This window comes from Dryobates pubescens, chromosome 18 (assembly GCF_014839835.1).
Source record: "Dryobates pubescens isolate bDryPub1 chromosome 18, bDryPub1.pri, whole genome shotgun sequence".
Lineage (NCBI taxonomy): Eukaryota > Metazoa > Chordata > Aves > Piciformes > Picidae > Dryobates > Dryobates pubescens.
In genome coordinates, this window is record NC_071629.1 from 19,594,511 (window position 1) to 19,617,795 (window position 23,285).

Here is a 23,285-nt window from a genome sequence, read left to right on the forward strand (position 1 = left end):
CGGCGCTGGGCCACGCCACGGCCGCCTTCCCCCAGCCGCTCCGCATCCGCGGGAGGCTGCGGCGAGGAACGAAGCACCAGCGACGGTTTCTCCGACGCTGATTGGAAAGTTGGGCAGGGAAAGGGGAGATTTAGTGGTTGCCTCCCGAAGCAAAGGATGCCGCCTGAGGGAGAACGCCCGGGGCCCGCAGGCAGCGGGGCCGGGGATACTCGGCGGTCCCGTTCCCCCCACCCGCTCCCGTCGCCGCGGAAACCCCAAGCGGGACAAGCCCTAGCGAAGGGAGGACTGCCCGTGCTGGGCCCTTCCGTAAGGGCTCTCACCTTGCAGCCCTCGCTTTCTTCGCCCTCCTCACAGAAGCTGACAGGCGCTAAGCCAGGCAGATAGAAGGCGGCGCAGAGAGGTGCCACCAGCAGGAGTCCGGCCGCCAGCAGCCTCATCTTCTAGCTTCAAGGGGCGAAGGCACCATCAGCCGAAGCTGCAGCCCGAGCTCCCCCAACCAGCGCCTTGCAGAGGCGGCCCCAGCTGAGGCGAAGGCCGGTAACGACGGCGTCACGATCGCGTCGGGGCCGCGGCGCCTGCGCAGTGAGGAGACGAGGCCCTGGGCGCCATCTTGAGGCAGGGCAGCGTGAGGCGCGGCGGCTGCCGTTGGCTCCGCTCCCCTGGGCGGGCTGCCGCCTCCCTCTCGGAGGGCAGGAGGCTTCTTGCTTTGGGCTTCCGTTTTTGTCTTGTACGCTCACCTCCGTCCTTTCCCTCAAAGTCCTCCTGCGGTGACTCGTGCCAGAGCTGCTTTTCAGGCTGTGGCCCGCAGTATAGCAGAAAAAGAATCGCAGAATGGTTTGGGTTGGAAGGGACCTTAAAGATCATCTACTTACAACCCCCCTGTAGGGACACAGCCCCATCTAACCTGGCCTTTGGCACGTTCAGGGAAGTAGTATGCACAACTTCTCTGGGCAACCTGGTCCAGTGCTTCACCACCCTCGCAGTAAAGAATATCTTAGAATCATAGAATCAACCAGGTTGGAAAAGACCACAGAGATCCTCAAGTCCAACCTCATACCCAACACCTCCTGACAACTAAACCATGGCTCCAAGTGCCACATCCAACCCTTTTCTGAACACCGCCAGGGACGGTGACTCCACCACCTCCCTGGGCAGCACATTCCAAAGGCAAATCACTCTTTCTGGGAAGAACTTTCTCCTCACCTCCAGCCTAAACTTCCAAATATCCAGTCTAAATCTCTCCCAGTTTAAAACCATTACCTCTCATCACTACACTACCAGCTCAGAAACCAGAGGTGGAAATCCAGGATATTGCAATCTTTATCTGCTGTAAAAGTATAGATGTTTGGGTTCGCCTCGGAGCAATGCTTTCTGGACCAGATGGAAGCAAGCAAAGACGTTTATTAGGTTATACAGCAAAGTTATACAGTCTATCAGAAGGCTCTTGTGTCACATCTCAATTGGTCATTTTCTACTGGCATACGTGTAATTAAGGCATACAATAGGTCAAAATAACAAAACAATATGTTAACACATCCAACCAAATTCTGCAAAGCTTCTCTCTTTCAATTACAAGGTGTTTACATTACTCTCAAAGACAAAACACAGCTTTCTCTAACTCGAGCAAAGGCAAATCTTCATAGCCTTCCAAAGCTATCTGAAAACAACCCTCTTCCCACAGTCTGCAACCCTGCAATTTTTCATAATTACATTTTTGATGTCTGGTTCAGCAGCTTGTGATGCTTGCAGCCAGCATCAGTGGGATGTGCACCAGGTCACGATGTCCCACGGCTCCTTGCTACAGCGCAGCCACAGTGGTGCCAAAAACGTGATGCCAAGCTCCAGGCTCACTCATTCATGTGGCAATGGCAGGAGCAGCACTTGGGGACAGCTGCAAAACCTGCCTAAGAAGCAGAGTAAGTACAAGTGATGGCCACAAGCCAGGCTCTGTGCTACCATGGTACTCACTGCTGTCTAAGACATTGCGCTAACGGCATGGTTGTCGATACCAGGCAGATGTCACCTTCATCTTCCTCTTTGTATTTCCCACCTAGGCATGCTGTTGCCACTCTGGTTTCCAACCTGTGGCAGTACATTTGCATTACCCCTGCAAAACCTCCACATCAATTTTACTCAACTCATAAATCAGTGGTGAGTTACCCTTACCATAGGACAGCACCAGGCAAAAGGAGAAAGAATGAAGAATGCATAATAATTGCTTGTGTCTTTGCAACTGAGCCCGAAGAAGTTGGGCCTTTTCAGACAGGCCCAGCTATGTTTTCAGCACCTGTGAATCCACCATGTGTTATTAAAATGACAGGGCCCACACTTAGACCTCAAACAGGTGCTTAAGGAAAAGCACTTAGGGAGTTCAAGTTTAGAAATGGTTAACAGAGTCAGTGCCAGAAACAATTACTTTGTGCTGCTCTCATCCACACGGGTCTGAGTTTTACAGAGGGGAAATGCTGAATTTCTAGAAATACCTATCAACTGACAGCTGCCTAGAAAATTCCTCTTTGTCATGGAAGTATTAAACTCTTCTGTTATTAGTTTTTGACGACATATCTGGAGGGAATTACATTCCCCTTTTTATTCATTCAGTGAGTCTTATGTGATCAGATTATTTCTGTATTCGTAAGTCCTCATCCCCCAGCTCTCCTGAACCCTTTATCCAGTTTAAACCCAAAGTATGATGAACTTGGTAAAAGGCCAACACAGTTGATGAAAATACACAGCATGGTGCAAGGGAGCTCCAAAGTACTGTCCTCTCTGGGAACAGCAGTATAAATTCAACTACACTGTTACAACAGCAGAGGATTCACTCAAGATTGTGGCATTTTTGGTGAAAGCTACCAAAGCTAATCATAAAATATTACCCTCAGGGAATATTGTCCATCTCTCCCATCTAGTGGGCTCATGTTTATGATTATCAATGAAAAGGCATTTCCTATGCTGTGATAATGCAAGGGCAAGTGTGTCTACACTAGTTAGGTAACAATGGTTGGCTGAGCAAAGGTTGGTAGAGTTTGGGGGTTTCTCTTTGCCCAGTTAGCCAATCTAAGCCTGTTTCCTGTTCTGTAGGGGACAGATCTCTTATTTCTATCTTAATTTCCTATTAGAAAATTCAAAGGTGTTCAAAAATGAGGTGTTCAAGAGGGGACTGGATGTGGCACTTGGTGCCATGGTGGTCATGAGGTCTTGGGTGACAGGCTGGACTTGATGGTCTTTGAGGTCTCTTCCAACCTTACTGATTCTATTCTATGAAAGTTGTCTGATTATTTGCAAAAGAAACTGTCACAGCTCTTCACTTTTGGACTTCCTACTAAATGTTCCCTACAGATTTGGGGTTTTTCTACAACAAAGAAGAAGAAAAGAAAAGGAATAAAAAAGGAGAGGGAAGCAAAATGATGTAGCCTCTAATCCTCTAAGAAAATTATCTGTCTCACTGAACTTGAAGCATGACCATGCATAAACTATGCAGGGGGATACAATACAATACTGTTCCAGTTTGCAATGTAGATGGACCTAAGGTTTTGATGAGAAGCCCAATGATGATACCTTGTAGGACAAAGGACAGAAGAACTTGGCTTTAATGCAATTACAGCAGTTACATTCAAATGCTGTTTCAAATGTAACTATGCTGATGCCAATCCCATCCAGTTACATGTACAGTGCCTGCTAGCAGAACATTAATAAGGTTAAATGAAGCCTTGAGTTACCAATGAAATGTTTTTCAAAATATTTGAGAAGAGAGAGGCTTTAGTTTGCATTTGCTTATCTTGCCAACTGGGAGGCAGGCAGCAAATGCACTGCTGTAGGTCATAGAAGTGAACAGAGAGTTCATGCAGGGATGGAGACTATTTTTAGCTTTTTTTTTTTTTTTTTTTTTTTTTTCAGGACCAACAGTTTGCTTTCACCCAGGGAGGCTTAAAATCTGCTGTTTTGAAAGAAGAATTTGAACCTTTCTTTTTCTTGTGATAACTGAATGCCTATCTATCGACGCCACTCTTCAGCAGCTGTGTTGTTACCGTGTGCTGTGCCCTCCCACTTTGTTACCCAAGGTCATCTTTCCCTTTTCCCATGCACAGTAACAGCACCCAGAAGCTCTCAGCACCCATGCTGGAAAGGTGACCCTCTTTAAGTACATACTACAGTCTAGAGAAGTGTCTGAGAGCTACCATCTTTTGTATTCTCAACAGATCTACAAGGTAGTTGGAAGCAATGTTGTCTTCTGCTTTCTCTTAACACAAAGAACAGTTAAATATCAGAGAAAACTGAACAACTGAAGATGGAGTCTGATGTTCTTTTATCAGCATGTGACAGTTATGGAGCTCTGTGACTGCAACTGGGCAGTACCAGTGAGGCCTATAAACCTTGTGGCACCTCTCAGAAATAGAGGTCCGTTGAATACCACAAGGGAGAACAGAAGTCACAGAGCTTAGCAGTGCCCATCCTGTGCATTAAGTAAGTGGATAAGGCAATATTCTGCTGGACCATCTTACTTTTCTCCTATGACAACACAGACTAGGAAACTACACAACTGTTTCTGCTTGCTCCAGACCCACCCATTCCCCCATTACCCTCCATGCCACTGGTACAAACAGCAGTGTGGGAGTCAGAAGAGCAGTAGGTACAGGTGGGAAAGGCAGCACTTCTTTCCTTTTATCTCCCAGCAGGTTTGTTGTAGAGCCCTGATAGGCCTAGGGGCTTCTCAATGAAGGCATGTCATGGTGTCTGTAAGGAGAGAGATTGGTATGTACAAGCAAGAGCCTGAATTGGTACTAAGCACCACTGCCTGCTGTACAGCATGGATACCCTTGAAAAGCTCTTGGAAAAACCATCTTACCTGCCACAGCTGATGCAGGTCAGAACAGGAATATGAAATGGCTCTGGGGACCAGCTCCTCAGCCCTGGGAGACATCCCTCAGCATTACAGATCCCCAGGAACGTGCAGGCACTGGCCGCTGGCATCCTGTTACTCAAACCCGGGGGATTTGCTTGGGGTTCTAAGTCCTTTGGTTAATCCTAGTGGGGCTTCAATGTGGGAACCAAGTGTATTAAATAATTTACCTCTGATACAGCTTGGCACTGCTCCCTCATTGCACGAGGGTGAGTTAGGAGCTATATGGAATCCTAAAGCATTCAAGGAACCTGCAATTCCTTAGCTTTTACATCTTGAAGAAATTAAGGGTCCCTCTTCAAGGAGAAGGAACGGGTGTTACCTACAAGTCCTGGCTGCCAGTTTTCAGTGACCAAGTTCACTGAGATTTCAGAAAAGGTAATACAGAATATACAGACAATTTCCCCTTTGGTTTTGTCACTTAGTTTTTAAGAAGGTTAACAGAAAGATCGATTTTTGTTTTTAAGTTAAAGGACCGCGTGATGATTAGGGCGGGTGACTCTAGAATAGGTCTTGCTGACTGATTAATTCTGGTTTAGATAATCCACAAACTCAAATCATGGTCATTTAAGCCTATTTTTTGTATGCGCAGACTTAAGTCAGTAGAAGAAAATAGAACAACTGAACTGCAGGTAAAAAAATTGGCTTAGTTGACCAGTGTAAAACTTTGTCTAATCAACACCACATTGCATTTTAAGCTACTCTTATTTCAGCTCGCTCTAAGTCTCCTAGGACGGCGCACTGACGCGCAGACGTATAATTAAACTAACTAAAAATACCTTTCAGACTGTTTTAGCTGAGCAGGGTTAACCTCCCGCAGAGACAGAGGCACAAACTCGACCCTGTTGTGAGTGATCTTGCTTCCAAAGCCCTGACTTCTCCCGCTCAGCAGCGGGCCGAGGCGCTGGCAGCGCAGGAGCCGGCAGACAAAGAGCGGAGCGCTGCCCGCGGGGACTCCTCCGTCCCAGCCGGTAGGATCAAGCCGCGCTCGCACCTTATCGCTGCCCACGCCCGCCCGGGGGGTGCACACCCCATCGCCGGGCAGCACAGGGTGCTCCGCGTCGCGCAGCCCTCCAGCCTCACTACGGGAGGGACGAATCGCCTATCCCCACGGCCAGGACTCCGCGGCGGCCCCAGAGGACCCCAGAACCGCGGCGGGCTGTGGCCTCCCCCTGCCGGGCTCGCCGTCGCCTGCATCCGGGGCTCCAGCCGGCTGGTGACGTCAGCGCTATAAAGGACGGTAGCGCCTTTGTTCGCTCTCATTGCGCAGTTGCAGTGCGGGCTTAGCCGAGGTGAGTGGTGCTGGGCGAGCGGAGCGGGCCCGGGGGGTCTGGGAAGGGGGAGTAGCGGGGCCCTGCACGGGCCGGAGCGGGCTGCGGGCGGTGGCGGCGGCGACGTGAGGGGCTCGGCCTAGGGGCGGGGGAGCTGCCTTCCGCACGCTTGGCGCTGCGGGCCCCAGGCGAGGCGCGGCGGAGCCAGGCCTGCCTCCTTGTCCGCTTTGGCCCTGTGCGAGGTGGAGGGAGCGGTGCGGCTGTGGCGAGGCGAGAGCAGGGGTCGCAACCGCGTGGAGCGCGGCGGCCGCCATTTTAGGTGAGGGGTTTCTCTTAGAGGTCCTGGTGCGTGGGCCTCCGCATCCCCGAGGGGGATCGAAGGGAAGGGAGGGCAGCGGCCGCGCCCGGAGGCCCGTGCGGAGTCCTTAAAACGGGGTTGAGGTGCGTGGTCGGGTTACGGCTGAGGCGGCCGTTTAGCGCCGGAGGGAGAGAAGAGCGCCTGCCAAAGGTGGCCGCCATTTTGTGGAGGTGTCTGGAGACGGCGGAGGGTCTGACGCCCCCCCATCTCCGCTTTGCTCGTTCCCTCGCCTGCGCGTCCGCGAAGCTGAAAGGAGGCGGCCATCGGCACGCCGCGGGCACTTAAGGGGTACCGGGCCCTCGCCATTCTCGGTCTTCCCGAGGGCCGCTTTGTCCTTGCTGTCCCCGTGTGCTGGGGAAGGCGCGCACGGCCTCCGCACGCTATTGCGGGCTTCCCGCCACTGGGCCGGAGGCGTGCGGGTAACGTTTGTCCGCTGGCGCCAGGCGCTGTGCCAGGCCCTCGGAGCTGTTGCTTCGTCTGGGGCTCTGTTTTCTTCAGGTCCTCCCGTCTGGCGTTGGCTGTGGCCCGTCAGCGAGGTATGTGTTCAGGTGGCCGCTCGGTGTAGGCCAGGACTTCGGTGGAACTTACTTGAAACAATGAGTTCAGTTGGGAATGTTGGCCCAGTTCGGCTTCAAGTTCGTGATTCTAATATTGATTTCGACGTATTAGGTAGTTTCTTGAAACGTCTGTGGCAGGATTTGGAGGGAGGGAGTGCTAGCATTACCATTGAAGGCAAAAAGACTAACCCTGCCAGGCTTTCCACGTTCGGCAGTGCTGCTTGATGTTAAGAATTCTCATCAGTGCTTTCTCCTACTTCTAATCTGTTAAAAATTGTAGCGTTTGAAGAAGAAACTGAAGACAGCTCATAGTTGCTTCAGTCAAAGAACAAAGCAAAGCTCTTCATACCTCAATTTTCTTGAGTAAGATGTTAAAGAAAGTTGCTTGTCCTTTTGAGGAAAGAACTAATTTGTGTTCCATAAGGTGGTGTGGAAGCCATTGTTGCAGTCTGGTGTGGTGTTAATAGCAACCTTATGCTTTTAACAGGCCATTTGCAGAGTCAAAATGGTTGAAGCAGACCGTCCCGGGAAGCTCTTCATTGGAGGCCTGAACACAGAGACAAATGAAAAAGCTCTTGAGGCTGTATTTGGCAAATATGGACGCATCGTGGAAGGTAAAAAGAAACACAATTCTGTTTTTAAGATACTAAAATTAAGCACCAGTAAAGCTGTGATGACTTTTTTTGGCATTGATCGTCTGACATGATAGTGCTTTCATGTCCTCTAAGAAGTTCTGAGCTTAAAAGGTGAAACAAAGGTTAAACGTTGTTGCCTAATTACAGGAAAGGCTAACATGGCTTTTTTCCCTCCCCCCCTCCAGTCCTTTTGATGAAAGATCGTGAAACCAACAAGTCCAGAGGATTTGCCTTTGTCACATTTGAGAGTCCAGCAGATGCAAAAGATGCTGCCAGAGATATGAATGGAAAGGTAGGAATTGAAGGCAAAATACGTGCTGCTGTTGCTAGTGACCAGCAGTACTGATCTTTTGTGTAAATTAAGCAGTGATAAAAACTGGGAAGAGAAGGGGTTAGAAAATCCTGGAGACCAATCATAATGTGGCAAGATTTCTTCATGAAGCTGGAATCGCTTTCTCCTGATAATGGATCTGACAGTAGAAAGTGAAGTCTGGCTGTGAATCAGTTACACTCCCCATTTTTGTTTTTCAGTTGGTGATGGAGGGCTTTTTATTAGCCAGCTCTTTGTTCTTTCATGTCTCCTGTGATGTTTTTGTTTTAGCGTACTTGAATGCAGGACTGTGGAAGTGGCACTTGGGGGAAGTGACTTACCTGAAAAACTATTAATGGTTCCCTTAATATGGGTTTATTGTGACCTCCCTACTGTACTGGAGTGTTGATGAGCTTAACTGGTAATCTGTAGACAACCTCCTGTATATGCTAGTTGCATCATCAATCTACTTGGCATGTATGAGGAGCATCTTGCTAGTTAATGTGAAAGGGCTTTGCATTTAGCAGGCAATTGAATTTGCTTGTTTACAGCCTATCATACAATGGTAGGAGTTAAAGAGCAAATAATGCATATGTGATGTTTTGAAAAGGAAGAGCTTAGGGATTTGGAGCAGAAGTTGAGAAATGACAGGATAGTTTGTCAGACACCTTAGGCTATTGTGACTTGTGTGTTCTGGCATGTTTTGGAAAAGCTAGATGCCAAGTTTGCAACTTCATGGTTAACAGCTGCTTATCTTTGTAGAGGTGCTGTCTCTTCATGCAGTGGGAGCAGTTGTTGCGGTGCACTCAGATTTCAGACTCTGGTCTTTTGTGCATAATTGGAGTGCTTGCGTGAAGGTCATGCTGTGTTGGCCTTCAAAGCAGTCTCTGAGATGTTATTCAAGTAAAGTGAAGAAGCTTCTACTAACAGGAATATTTAATTAACTGGGGATTGTGGTAGGTGTTAGTATAAGGTATTGAAAGAAATGTCAGTCCTTGCAGTCAGTAAGTAAAATGTAAATATTTGCACTTTGGGATAAGAAAATGAGCTTGTGGTAGTGTTTACAGTGAACACAGTCAAACTTCCTTGGTTGTTACTGCAGGCTTTTTGCTGTATGTTTAGTTTCTGGGAGCTTCAGGACACCCTTATGACAACTGGTATTACTTCTTTGGAGACTTGCTTCCTTTTTAAACAAGTTAATAGATGTTGTCAGGGCAGAGAGTGACAAGTTAGTGTCCTTTCTGTACCAGCCTAAACATCCTTAAAGGAATTCCTTTTATTTTATTTCTCCATTGGGTAGTTTCCTACAGTTCTGAAGACTTGTTTACTGCAGGTTTTAAACGTGGATGTCCTCTGAAGTAGTCACTACACTGAAACTTAACAATGAATTGTCAGGCCGAAAGGAGTGCAGTCACAAATCCTGTGCTGTTGTGGAGTGCAGCTTTCAAAATGAAAATCCTTCTGAAAGTAATCACCAGCTGTTCTGAATCTTGAATGTTGTGGCATGTGTTAAGTCGCATTGGAAGCATTTGGGAAAGTAATGCTTAGTGAAGTAGCTAAATGAGAGTGAATGTGGCTGAGGTAATGTCTACATCTTCTGGAATGCACCATCTGCAGCACTGTCAAATGCTCTACAGTATGACCTTGTGGATCATCCTAGTTTCCCTTCAACACTGCCTTCATCTGCTTTGAAATGTGAGCAGCAAATAGCATATGAAAAGAACATCTTCACTTGAAACTTGGTCTACAGTGACCTTTTTGTCATAAAACTTTGGCTGCTCCTCTGTATAGTTCCAGTTCTGAACTGGTCTATCCATGATCTGACCATGGATATGAAAGATGTGGAAGAAGTTCATGAGGTAGTCTCTTGTCCTCATCTTCAGAAAGCTTTCTGAACAATACCTCAAAGACTCTGCCTTCTAAATCTGTGAGGAGGAAGCCATGTCTGAGGCAGACTGGGAAGAGATCACGGTTGGAGCTTTTCTGTCCATGTGCAAATGATGGATTTCAGAGTCCTCAGGAGAATTTCAGGCAATTAAGCAGCAGCAGAAACACTCTGCCAGCAATAGTTGGAGCAGTCTGAAAGGAGTTAGCTGATCTATCAAGCCAGGGTGAAGAGCTCTGCATCACCAGAGTGTTACTGCTCCTGTCACTCCAGAGGAATTCTGAGTAACAGCCAGTAGAGGAAGCTGACAGATTTGTCAGGAGCAAATTTCCATTTGATTTTTGGCTCTGCAGATGTTCATGAAAGCGTATCTGGTATTCTGCCCATTCTGGGTATGGGGAATGAAGGGGGTTAATTTATATTTAATTCTAAAATGGGACAAGCATAGGCTAGTCTAAGCTTGCTTGTTGAAGATGAGTTTCAATCCTGCAGAAAGAGGTCAGGACATAATGAGTTTAGAAGTGGAGGTGGAGTTTTCCACTTAAATTGTTTTCTCTGTGGAATTGGATCAAGGCTAGCGTGTCTGAGCAGCACAGAAGAAATGGTGCAGAAGTCATTCATCACAGCAAATTCCTAGCCTTTAAGAAACACCTTTTTATGTGGTGGTCAAGCCTACATCCCGATGTCATGAAGTGCACATGCTTACTTGGACCCAAGTGTGAATACCCTAAGTCTGTAACGGTCATTCTCTGCAGTAAGCTGTTCTCATGAACTATAACTTTAAGTCCTGAGGACAAAATGGATAATTAAAGAGGCTATTGACTTCAGCAGGAAACATCAGGACAAGCCAAAGACTTCCAGTGCGTAGACCTGCCAAGCCAGCTGGACTGTGTTATGAGAGATGTTGGAAGCAAATCTTACAATCCAAACAGTCTAAACTGTACTCTGCTCTGCAGAAGGTTGTCTTCCCCTAAGCAGAAAGTGTTTCCAATTCTTCTGGTGAAGAAGTGATAAAATCCCTAGAAGCTCAGCCTGATAAGAGATTATCTTCAGTCTTTGAATACATTTGGCAAAAGGATGCCCACTTGATGTGCCGTCAAAGAACAGAGGAATGGTGGAGTTACTGCAACATGAACAATAACATGATCCATTGGAGAGGAAAGCCATATATGATGTTAGGCTACAGCTTCATGCAACTTTAACACTTTCTTGGAAATACTTCTGCCCCACTTTAAAAGCTTCCCAAATTTTGTCCATCTTTTTCTGTTGGAATGTGGAACAGTTTGCAGGCCACTTCTGGAATTCTGTTTGGTTACAGTTCCCTGGCTTACTTCACAGATCTGTAGAGATTGTTCATTCAACAAACAAGGTTTTATGATTGCCAATCTATTATTATACCTAAATGACTTGGATCTTAAATTACTTTCTTGCTTTTTAGCACCAAGGTGACTTCACTTTTATGGTGCCCATATCATACTAAAATGCTATTGTGACACTCTAAATCAAGGTTATAAACACCAATTAATGAGTGTTCATGTTGATAGCTGGTCATTTGGCTTCATTGGAGAAAAAACAATTCCTTACTCTGAGATGGCTTGTGTGAGTTTTATCTGCTCATTGAGAGGAGACCTTGCTTGAGTCAAGAACCTATAAGAAAATCCCCTCTGCATTGAAATAGGACAAACTTTAAGAAAGTATTTTCTAATTCATAAAAAAAATTAACTTTCCTGGATGGAATGAAAAGCCTTTTGGACCTTAGGCATAGTTTTCTAAAGCTGCTTGCATAGTTTCCAAAAGAACTATCTTTTGCCTGGGTAAGATGCAGAAGGAAATGGGAGAAATTACAAGCAAACTTGTCTTTCCTACATGAAGGACTTGGACCTAGCATCCAGGTTTTCAGAACCCATGCTAGCAGAAGGGGATGGTGTTTGATTTTTGAAACTTGAAACAAACTCTTACCTGCTGTGAGGTTGAGGACAGCAGAGGTCATGATGGTAAAGCTGAAGGCTGAGGCTTCAAGCCCAGTGTTCCAGTTTTGAGAAGGATGTCTGAGATGAGCCATCATTATGGCAAAATAATGTGATCCAAACTGACATTCCAGTGATTAGAAATACTGATGCTTACCCCTGGAATGTTGCAGCTTACCATGCCAAAAGGCTTTTTGAGGAACCTAACGCAAGTAAAAGTTTTCACCAAGTCAAAGCCAAGACCAATATGATTTTGCTAGTACTGTTTTTTTTCCCTCACAATGGATCAAGTTGGACCTGTGTGTACACCTGGAGGTTTTAAAAACAATAGTTGCATCTACATAGGCTGACAATACATGTGCTACGCAAGTGGTTGATGTCAGGGCTAGATTTCAGTGTAGAAGCATTCATACCTCAGTAAGAAGCTCAGCTGTTCAGAATAAGACATTTTCAGCAGTCATATTCTTGTTTACTTACTGCAGCAATGAACTGCAGTAACACTTCCTGCCTGTATAATCCATTAGTTGTCATAGAGTTAAATATTTAACTGCTAAAAGAGGCAAATAAACCATATTTGCCAGGATGGATGTGCAGTAACCTAACTTCAGCAGAGTGTGTGATCTTAGCTCTGCTGTAATTGCCAAATGTGTGGTGTTTGAAAGATTATACAGAAATTTGATTAACTCAGTTGAGTTAGTGAATATATTTTGCTACCTGCTCATATTTGAGATTACAATAGGTGGCTGCAGAGTTCCTGTTAACTGCAGGTCTGAATTCTAGAAAAGGCTTCCACTTCTTTCCACACCAAAAAAACCTGACACCCCGCAAAACAAAACCAAAAACCCCAAACCACAAAGTACCTCCACTCTGGAAGAGCAAATAGAGTTAACTTTTGAAAGCCCAGCATGAAATGGTAGAAAAGAGGGGTGAATTATACTGTCTGCTTTGTAGATGCTGACATTACTTCTAAATACTTCTGTGACCATCGTTTTATCAGGACATCAAGAAAATGTACTAAACGGCCTCCCCATTGCCAGAAATCCCAACTGAAGCTAAGATAACCTTCAGCTTAATCCTGTGTAACTACTGGTGCAGTCCTAGTTTGGTACAAAAGTCCCTGGCAATTGCAAATGAATTGGAGATCATAAATCATGTTTCATTTACAGAATAAATGACATGGGGCTGCCGTAATCATTGGACCCTTGTGTTTTCACTCAAAAGTGCTTTCTGATGCTGCTCTATTTTTTTTAAAATTTTTTTTTTTTACCCCCCATCAATACCACAAGAATGAAGTGCTGTAGAAATTAGGGCCAACGTGCTGCTGAGTACATGGGGACTAATGCTGAAGACTGAAATCGGTTCTAGAATTGCTCTAACTTTATAAAATGGAAGCCCCGTAATAGTGAAGCAAGAGGGGCTTAATTTAAGAAATACAAACGTGACTGAGCAGTAAGTAAAGCAGCTTCTTCTTTAGTCATTAGATGGGAAAGCAATTAAAGTGGAACAAGCAACCAAGCCATCCTTTGAAAGTGGTGGTAGGCGTGGGCCGCCACCCCCTCCACGAAGCAGAGGTCCTCCCAGGGGCCTTAGAGGTGGAAGAGGCGGAAGTGGCGCGAGAGGACCACCTTCAAGAGGGAGTCACTTGGGTATGTATTTACCTCTCATTATATACTTGGACAACATACAAGACAATCCCATTGGAAGATGACAATAATCCTACTGGAAAAAAAAAAAGTCAAACTGCTGAATAGTGCACTCCTTGTTCTTTATAAAAATGGTGAAATGTGATCTCGGCAGGCTAGTCAAATGTTTGATTAGGCAAGTACACCTTAAGAAAAAAAACCTTTGAAATAACGAAGATTCCCTTCTACAACTAACACTCCACTTGACTTTTGGCTATGAAAGAAAAGCAAAACTCCTGCCCTGCACATGAGAAAGGAAGCTTTCCGCTATTCAAGTTGAAAAAGTGATTCTCTTCCACCAGGGAAAGGGAACCGCCTGCATTCTTACTAGTAAGAGGTCTAAAAGTCTAGGACTGATTCTTAGAGATCATAGTGAGGGTTAGGGAAGCTAAGCCTTGTTTGTTGTAAAATAGTAGTGTGGTGTTGATGCTTTCTAAAGGGGAAGGATAGTACCTTACTTGATACTGGATGATCCTTAATATACAGCTATTTAGTCAGATGCTTTTCAGTATCAAAAGAAAACTGCAGAAGGAGCAAGCAGCACCTGAGGTGTAAAAGTAATACAGAAAAAGCTCAGGAAATACAGAAAACTCCTGTCTTGAAGAGTCTGTGAAGTAGGTACCACAGACTCTGTAATGTCTCTGTGCCCTCTCTATGTGAGATCTTCTCTAGTACATCTTCCCAGGTGGCTCTTGTCTTCTGAGAACAGGAACTTGGTGAGAATTAAACTATGCCTGATTACAGATAGCAGCTGTTTTTCTCCCTTGTGTCACATCCTGTGGCTTTTGGATAAGTTCTAGAAGACAGTTTTTGACAGGAATTCAGGCTGTGGAAAGTTAACTTGGTGAGGTCTCAATACTGCCAGTAGCATCTAGTAGTGGCTGAAGCACCAGAGAAGACGTTAGAGCTCTAATTTAGGGGTTTACTGTTTGATTGCATAGTGGTAATAACAGCATGTAGGTTATTGCAGTTCAGGCTTTAGGGGCATACAGGTGAGTACCTCAGAAATAACAAGTTGGTTTATTGCTTATCCTCTAGGGTCTTCTCGAGGGCCACTTCCCATGAAGAGAGGTCCACCTCCACGAAGTGGAGGCCCTCCACCTAAAAGATCTGCACCTTCAGGACCAGTGCGTAGCAGTAGTATGGGAGGAAGAGGTAAGGACTTCTGAATGATCTTGCTGCTTAGCTGTAGCACCTTAGTCTGTCTTCAGGAGCTGTTGCAAAGCACTGGTTGTAACTTAAATCCGCTGTGGAATAGTGTATTGGGTTTTTTTAAAGGTGGTTCTCTTCATACCAGTATCATTTTGTAGCTGTATGGAAGACTTTGGTGTGATACTACAAATGTGTTCCTTCTAGAGCTGCTCTGAAAGAATGCAAGCAGAAATGTATTGTAGATGTAGGCTACAGAGATACTTCTAAATGGCTTTAAACAGTTTTCTGCTACCTGCCTCGGAGTCTGTGTGGCTAATGCTGATTAAAACTTGGAACTGTTTCTCTGAAGCTCCTGTGTCACGTGGAAGAGACAGCTACGGCGGTCCTCCGCGCAGGGAACCAATGCCATCGCGGCGAGATGTCTACATGTCTCCAAGAGATGATGGCTATAGCTCTAAAGATGGGTAAATACTTCTGCTAGTTTGACTATTTATGTTGGTCAGAGAAGGATTTTGATCTCTGGTATTCTGAGATGCCACACAACTAATCTCAGGTGGTGTTCTTGTAGTTACTCAAGCAGAGACTACCCCAGCTCCAGGGATACACGGGACTATGCACCACCCCCCCGAGACTATGCCTATCGTGACTATGGTCATTCCAGCTCACGTGATGAATACCCTTCGAGGGGATACAGGTACCTACTGTTGGATTTTTTTTCTCCCTGTCATTTTACTTCTGCTGTGGCCTCACTGACTGGTACTAAGTCTTAGTAGTCTTTCCTCCTATAGCGATCGTGATGGATACGGTGGTGGACGTGACAGAGACTACTCGGATCATCCAAGTGGAGGCTCCTACAGAGATTCCTATGACAGTTATGGTAAGAATCCATTTTGAGGATCATGTAGTAATTGGTACAGGTGTCACAAAACTGACTTTTACTAGGTTGCTCATGTTTTAGGGGGAAGTGGTGTACTTTTTTTTTCCCCTACAGTGGAAGTGCAATTGGTTATCATTTGATCATCTTGTTAAGTAAGCTATAAGCTAAAGAAGCAAAGTCTACAGTTCAGGATTGCAGCTGTCTCTGGAAAATGTGGCTGAGTTTCTTCTCTAAAAATAACAAGCTGTTCTGGAATACCCAGTAAAGAGCCTGCCTGAATAAACACCGTCTTCATCCCTTCAGAGTCTTTAAATCCACTCACTGCCTGATATGCAATCCCCACTTTAAATACCATTAGTGTGACAGATTATATTAAGAACACCTCAGTGCATACGAAAGAGTAGCAATAACCATTTAAATACAGCAATTCTGTAAATTCAGATTGAAATTGTTATATATAACTTATGGTGTTGCCATATTACCTGACCATTGACCCTGCAGGTAACTCACGTAGTGCTCCACCTGCACGAGGGCCCCCTCCATCTTATGGTGGAAGCAGTCGATATGACGATTACGGCAGCACACGAGATGGATATGGAAGCCGAGAAAGTTACTCAAGCAGCAGAAGTGATGTCTACTCAAGTGGCCGTGATCGTGTCGGAAGACAAGACAGGGGTCTGCCCCCGTCCATGGAAAGGGGCTATCCACCTCCTCGGGATTCTTACAGTAGTTCAAGCCGCGGAGCACCCAGAGGTGGTGGCCGTGGCGGAAGCAGATCCGATAGAGGTGGAGGCAGAAGCAGATACTAAAAACTCTTAAACTTTTGGACCAAGACAGATTACTTCTCAAAAAAAACCACCCCACAAACCCTGACAAGTGGAAGTTGTTCTGTTCTATCTTTACTACCCGAGGACTACTAAAAGGAAAAGTTGTTTTTACCTTTTTTTTTATTGTTGCCTGTTTAAGTTTTTCCCCTCCATGACTCTTATGCTCTTGTGAGGAAAAGTTAAACCAATGTTAGTTTCATTTCAAAATTGTTAACATTTCTTTTCAAAAAGCAGATGTTAAATGTATAAAAGTTGAGCTGTGTACTAGTGTTGTAACTTTCAAAGTAAAGTTTCCCTGAAATGCCACACTTCCCATCTGATTTTCCTCATGAATGGGACAAGCAGTTTTTTTTTAAGATCTTCCCACACAACATCCAACCATCTTAACATGGAGATGGATTGTTCTACATGTTCAGCATCTCATTCTTGAGCAGAGTATTGCTTGTTATGTGGAGGGTGGTGGGGCTATTCCACACGCAGTTGAGTTGTGCCTAGAATGTGAAGTCGCAGTGTTCCCAGTACAAAATGCCTTCAGATCCTTGTGTAAAGAGAAAATAGAGGATATCGTTCACTTAACCTGAAAAAAGCAAGTGGATAATACTATTTTCTGCCTTTCTGCTGTTACATGGGGAGTTTGAAAAGATCTCCCATCCAAGTAAATCCATGTACATGTAAGTCAGCTCCAGAATACTGTAAAAAAAACCCCAATAAAAACAAAAATAATGACCAATTCCATCAAAGAAGCTGCAAAACGATGCTTACTCATACTGTTTCAAATTTTTGCAACTCTGTAGTGTTTCACTTTTAAAGGAACATCTTTGATTCCAAAGGAGAAAATAAGATAAGCAAAGAAGTCTTTCTCTCCAACTTCTCAAAGGCTTATGGCTTCATAAAAACAAGTGAATCTTTCAGCATTCCACAGCTGATTTAAAGCATCAAATGCCTGTGAAACAGCAAAGATGGTAAGCAAAGCAAACTAGTTTTTCAGTCTAAGTCAAAATTGAACCAAGTTGTCTTCCTCTAGTACAGTAAGACAAGCTGCACGTCATGGCAATGGAAGTGCTGTCTAGATTAAAAATAAAAGGAAAAAGAAATGCTCCAACCCATTAGAACAACTCCAAATTCAACATTGCTTCTTGGATAAAAAGCATTTATGGCACCAATTGTGTTGAACCTAAAGGCAATGCAGCTCTCTGTAGCCAGATTATTGGAAAGTAGGGTTGGGAGGGGGTATTTTGTGCCCAGTATCTTTTGAGTGAAGATGCTTGGAGGCTGCCAGTGCTGTATTTTAACAAATTAGAGCCTTGTGAAAGCAGGAATTGGTTTAGGTTGAGACTTATCAGCTCGGCTGTTGGGAGTCTGAAGCAAGCCATTGCAGAGTTGACGTTTAGTTGGATGCCTGACTCGGTTTAGTTTGACACTGCATTACAGGGATGTCTGGTACATGTGGCAAAACCTGTGGCAAGTTGTTATGACTCGGGTAAAGCCATGAAGTTCAAAAGATGCTCTTGAATATAATAGACCTGAAGACCTCCAACTAAAAAAAAACCCAAACCAACCCAAAAACCACAAACCCAAAAGCTTTGTACTACTCTGTAGTTCTCAGTAAATTTTGTCGTTCAACTTGAGGATTTAACATGGCAGTGCACCATTGAAAAGGAATGAGAATCCATAAGCCATGCAACCTGTCACTAAGCCATTCCAGTCCATTCCAAGCCAGTGAATCCTTCACCACTTAAAAGAGAAGTAGTAAAACTTGCAACAGAATAATCTGCAAACCTAAACTTGTGACTTTTTTGTTTTAAATGGGCGGGGGGGGCAAGCACTTTAGGTTTAATTGGGGCTGCAAAATGTGCTTTTCTCAATTTGTTTTATCTTCTCTTGGTTGCAGGGTGATAACTTCTGGAGGATACTGAAGTAATGCTGGTTCATCTCTGCTGATGATGGAGATGAGTGGTGCCTGTACCAGTACTTAAGGTAAATAACTGGTGTAGTAGCTGGAAGGAAGATTGGTGATGGTTCTGTGTTGGATAGATTTGGATGGGCATTATTCATGGTAAAATACTACTTTCAGCTTCTTGTGTGAGTTTTGGAGGAGGAGGTTTAAGTAGGCTTTTAAAACCTAGCAGGTTAGAAAGGATAACGAGAGACTTCTCTGTAGGATTTGATCCAGTCTGGGTATGGCTGAACATGAAATATGATTACACTTTAAATCAGTCTAGGGATTCTTAGAAGACCAAACCATAAAAATCTGGAATGATAAATGTCAGTGCAGACATCTAATCAATCCTGTTAAGTGTACAAAACGTGCATTTTAATGATTGTACTAGGCATAATCTTTGATTCCTAATTAATCTGGATTAAATTACTGATTCCAGGCATCTCGTAGAATGCTTTCCAACTTCATAGTCAGCTGTGTTTCATGACTTTGAAGCCTGCTCTATTAAAACGATGTTTCAAAGAGATGTGGGCACAGCTGTCATCAGACTTCATGTGGAAGAGTGACTGTCTCCTGATTCCCTGTTAACTCACCAGGAAAAAAGTGGTAGTGGCTGTCAAGCTAATACAGCATTCAAAAAGAATGTTTTCTACTCAAAAAAAGGAAGTAACTTCCATTGTGTGTAAAGCCTGTTAAAGCCTAGTATGGTGTGAAGGATAGGGGTTGGTGACTTTTCCCAAGGAAGTGTTTGTGTGAGAATCCTGTGTGCTTTTAATGTAATGTTTAAATTAGTTTTCAAAACTACTCTGCAAGAATGTGCTTTGCTGTTGAATGCTGCTTTTGAGAGCAAGCTTTAGTGGAAAGGAAGAGTTCCAGTTGCTAAAGTGTTAGTCCATAGAATGGTTTAGATTGGAAGGAGCTCTCAAGCATCATCTAGCTCCAACCCTCCTGCCATGAGCAAGGACACCTCCCACTAGACCAGGCTGCTCAAGGCTTCATCCAGCCTGGCCTTGAACACCTCCAGGGAGGAGACATCCACAGCCTCCCAGGCCAACCTGTGCCAGTGTCTTACCACCCTCACTGGAAAGAATTTCTTCCTCATCTAAATTTAAAACAACTTCTTACTAGTCTACATCTCTTCTCTTCCAGTTCAAAGCTGTTGCCCCTGTCACTAGAAGCTCTTGTAAAAAGCCCAGACTACTGGACTGTATTTCAGATAAATGCAGAAGCATCATTAGTATGTCTGAGTCAAATGAAGCATGCAGTTAACATAAAAGCTGCTGGCTGACCAAGTTTTCTCTGTTGATAAAATTTCAACCAATAAAAAGCCTTGCTTTCCTTATCTTCCCATTCCTCTTAAACATGACTGTTGAAATACTTGAATTTGAAATCCTGCTGGAAAGGACATTGTTTGAACTCTCTTTAAAGATAAACTATTTTTTTTTTCCATTCAAAAAGTCACTCATGTCAGTAGTATGGCAGCAAAGTGGATTTAGGGGAATCTGTCTGAAAGTAAGTTCTCCCTCACTCTCCCACCAGCTTGGGGAAAAAGGAGTCAAATTTTCAATTCATGGTTTGAGGCTGGTGGGAACAGGCTTCCCAGGGAAGTGGTGGAGTCACCATCTCTGGAGGTGTTCAAAACATGTGTGCACGTGCCACTTTGGGACATGACTTAATGGCCATAGTGGTGTTAGGGCAACAGTTGGACCTCATGATCCTAGAGGTGTTCTCCAACCTTAATGATTGCATTCTGTGAGTCCTCTAATAATAAAAGAGATGGAATGCTGTCTTTAATGTGCTAGATGATTTCAACAGGTCTTGCTAATCATCCTGTTAGTTGTATCAGAATACTTCCAACTGTTTTCATGTGTGTGTGCTTCAGCTCTATATTAGCTGGGAAGCTGAAGGTGAATTGCCCTTGGCAATTAAAAACACTTCCCTCCTTAGGAAAAGTGCATTTTTTTTTTCTCAGTTCACTAGATGTCTTTTGTGGCTTAATGGTGGTACAGGATCATGTTGAAATCATTACAGATACTAAAGATAGAGCACATCAGATGACTAAAGATGAAGCACACTTTCCCAGCTGACCCTGCAGTTTAAAAACATTCCTAAATTCTTAACAGCCATGGTGCTAATGTTAGTTCAGGGAGCAGAAAACAGAACTTGAACTCATGGCAGGCATAGTAATTCTATGTTTGTGAAAAAAGGGGAATGTCATTCTACTCATTCAGCAAGCTGTTCACCACCTCTTGATCACTACTTTTCTTTAGCTTAAAGCACAGCATTGTTGACCACTGTGGATACCACTTTACTACTGGAATCAGATGGTCAAGAATCAGTGGCATTTTGTGACAGGCAGAGTTTGGGAGTGTCCACAGGAATTGCAGAGGCTTAGTGCTTGCTCTGGAGACAGTGTTGTATCAGAAGTGTGCATTAATGCAATTAGTCCTCAGTTCTGGCTAATGTATGTTGTTAATTGCTGATGTATTTTCATCCTGTTGGGACAAATTGAATGTAATGCAAATAGAATCATAGAACCTTTTAAGATACCTGAGTCCAACCATCAAGCTAATAGAACAGAATCATTAAGGTTGAAAAGATCTACCTCTAAAATCAAGTCCAACCATCAACCCCACACCACCATGGCTGTTAAACTGTGTCCCAAAGTGCCCTGTCCACAGGTTTCTTGAACATCTCCAGGAAAGGCAATTCCACCACCTCCCTGGGCAGCCTGTTGCAATGCCTGACCAAACACGTGCATTGTGGGTACGAAAACAGCTCACAGGCTGCCAGCTGTTTTGTCTCATGTTTTCTGGGCTGACTTTTACTTCTTTTTGCAGGTAATGCTGACTAGAAGGCGGCAGTGCAGCAGTGGATATGCGTTGGAGAATCAAAGGACAGCAAAAGACAACTGATAACAGCTTGGCTTTTGTGTTGGTGTTACCCACTCTTGGTTTTAGAGGGTTGTGTTACCATTCAGGAGTTGCCTTTGAAAGTAGCACTACTAACCTCTTGGATAGAAATTCTCAGGTGGAAGTCAGTTGCTGTCTGCCATAGGTAGTATCTTCCAAGAGCCCAGAGTGAGCTTTGTTTGAGTCAGTAGACATGGCATCAGTGGATCTGCAGCAGAAGAATCATTGGGGGCTGCCCTTTACATAAGGTGTTTCCTTTTATGTGTGTGTGGGGGGAAAAGAGCAAGTTGTTTAAATGTGAGATGTAGTCCTCTAAAATACAGAGAACTCAATTGTTTCAAATTCTTTGCCAAGAAACCATGAAAAGTTTTACTCTGTTGTTATATTAACAGTGTTATAATTGCCCAGGCTGCCTGGGTGAGAGAAAGGAAGTGTGGATGTACTGAGATGATACTTAGGCTAGATCCCCAGAACCGCTAGTGGTGTTGTATGTACTAGCTCCAGACAGCACTGCATCTCTTGGTGCAAGATACTTCCTTCAAACCTTTGCCTTGGTTTTGATGCATTTTTATCTTGCATGTGCCAACGTGTGTGATAGGAATCCTCAGGCACCAGTTTTTCTTGTAGAAAATGTAACTTCAGATTCATTGAAGTACCTAAAGCTGATGTGGCTAATAAATTTCTACTGCTTTCCATGGTAGGCATAAATTGATCTTGGCTTAAAGAGCACTTAAGAAGCTAAAGAAGATACAACTTGCATACCTTGGCTAGGGATTTAAAACTACCTTTACATTTTGGGCTGAGAATGTCACTTCTAACTTCAGTTACAGACTGCAGATGGTAGGAGTCAGCCTGCTTGTATGTGGCAGATGGGTAGAACTGCAGTATTTCCTTAGACTAATAAATTTTACTGTTAAACAAGCATTCTGAGTTTTGTTGTTCTGTTTTGGCTTTTTATTTAAATGATTATTGAATTAAATTTCTGCTCAAGAGACACGTGCCTGGTGGAAAGGATGCCCAGTGTTGGGTATTACTGGAGGTTTATTGCTTTGAAGTGGGCTCAGAGTGCATCTTGTGCAGAAGGAACAATAGGCTGTACTGTTAAGAGACTCTTGTTAACAAGGCTGGTTAGAGGCCTCAAGCACAAGCCCCATGAAGAGAGGCTGAGGGAGCTGGGATTGTTTAGCCTGGAGAAGAGGAGGCTCAGGGGTGACCTCATTGCTCTCTACAGCTACCTGAAAGGTGGTTGTAGCCAGGAAGGGGTTGGTCTCTTCTCTCTAGCAACCAGCACCAGAAAAAGGGGACAGAGTCTCAAGCTGCACCAGGGGAAGTTTAGGCTGGAGGTGAGGAGAAAATTCTTCACTGAGAGAGTAATTCGTCATTGGAATGGGCTGCCTGCCCAGGGAGGTGGTGGAGTCCCCATCCCTGGAGGGGTTCAGGAGGGGACTGGATGTGGCACTCGGTGCCATGGTCTAGTCATGAGGTCTGTGGTGACAGGTTGGACTCGATGATCTTTGAGGTCTCTTCCAACCTTAGTGATACTGTGACTCCTTTTTCAGCAGTACTTTAGAGTTTGGGTACTGTGGTTTAGGCTGAACTAAAATGTAACGTCAACATAGGAACTATCAGAAAAAGGCATACCTGCCTAATGATGAAAAATGATAAATGGTGCTAAATTATGGGATTGCACCCCCAATGCAGATTAGCTTATGCAGTGACTCAGACTTTGTCACTTAAAGCCATTAGTTTCCATGTAGATCTTGGAGCAGAAAACCACTCCAGGGTTGCCCTTGGTGTTGGGTGTTTTCCTTCTGTGCTGAAAAAAGAGCAAGTTACATACAAGTGATAGGCTTTGAGGAGAGCCACTTCAGAATGATTTCTGAATATCAGGGTGCTGTTCTTACCTGCTGCTGTGACCATGCTGGTAGGGATGTATGTGCCAGCAGAGTCACTGGGTGTGGACCACCCCCCACCTTTTCTATTTTTCAAACAATCCTATGCTCTGCAGTCCTC

At 44.5% G+C, this 23,285-nt stretch overlaps 2 protein-coding genes and 1 non-coding gene across 7 annotated transcripts in view; 2 read left to right on the forward strand and 1 right to left on the reverse strand.

Annotated features, from left to right (window-relative positions):
• LOC104303618 (transmembrane 9 superfamily member 2) overlaps nt 1-532 on the reverse strand; it is a 39,156-nt gene extending 38,624 nt beyond the window's left edge. Inside the window, exon 1 of the mRNA XM_009904273.2 lies at nt 321-532. Coding sequence (XP_009902575.1) covers nt 321-437 — 117 coding nt within the window. The 5' untranslated portion in view covers nt 438-532. The remainder of the gene's footprint in view (nt 1-320) is intronic.
• On the forward strand, nt 528-18,419 carry RBMX (RNA binding motif protein X-linked). 5 transcript variants are annotated; one of them, XM_054169767.1, is made up of 10 exons: nt 528-532; nt 7,574-7,700; nt 7,907-8,013; nt 13,358-13,529; nt 14,604-14,720; nt 15,067-15,181; nt 15,286-15,411; nt 15,491-15,594; nt 16,096-17,383; nt 18,313-18,419. In XM_054169767.1, the coding sequence occupies exons 2-9, from the start codon at nt 7,592-7,594 to the stop codon at nt 16,401-16,403; spliced, it is 1,158 nt and encodes a 385-aa protein (XP_054025742.1). In that variant the 5' UTR covers nt 528-532; nt 7,574-7,591; the 3' UTR covers nt 16,404-17,383; nt 18,313-18,419. The 5 variants fall into 5 exon arrangements, with proteins under 5 accessions (XP_054025742.1, XP_054025743.1, XP_054025739.1 ...); XM_054169768.1 differs by lacking the exon at nt 528-532 and adding an exon at nt 6,101-6,192 and having other exon boundaries at nt 15,506-15,594; XM_054169764.1 differs by lacking the exon at nt 528-532 and adding an exon at nt 6,102-6,192.
• LOC128898126 (small nucleolar RNA SNORD61) lies at nt 7,754-7,827 on the forward strand. Its single transcript, XR_008462720.1, has one exon. It is a non-coding gene; the product is annotated as a small nucleolar RNA SNORD61 (small nucleolar RNA).
• Nucleotides 18,420-23,285: the final 4,866 nt, after the last annotated feature.

Coding starts and splice junctions, on each gene's coding strand:
- RBMX (XM_054169767.1), top strand. CDS start 7,592: ATGGTTGAAGCAGACCGTCCCGGGAAGCTCTTCATTGGAGGCCTGAAC. Junction 7,701..7,906: donor ATATGGACGCATCGTGGAAG/GTAAAAAGAAAC, acceptor CCCCCCCTCCAG/TCCTTTTGATGAAAGATCGT. Junction 8,014..13,357: donor CCAGAGATATGAATGGAAAG/GTAGGAATTGAA, acceptor CTTCTTCTTTAG/TCATTAGATGGGAAAGCAAT.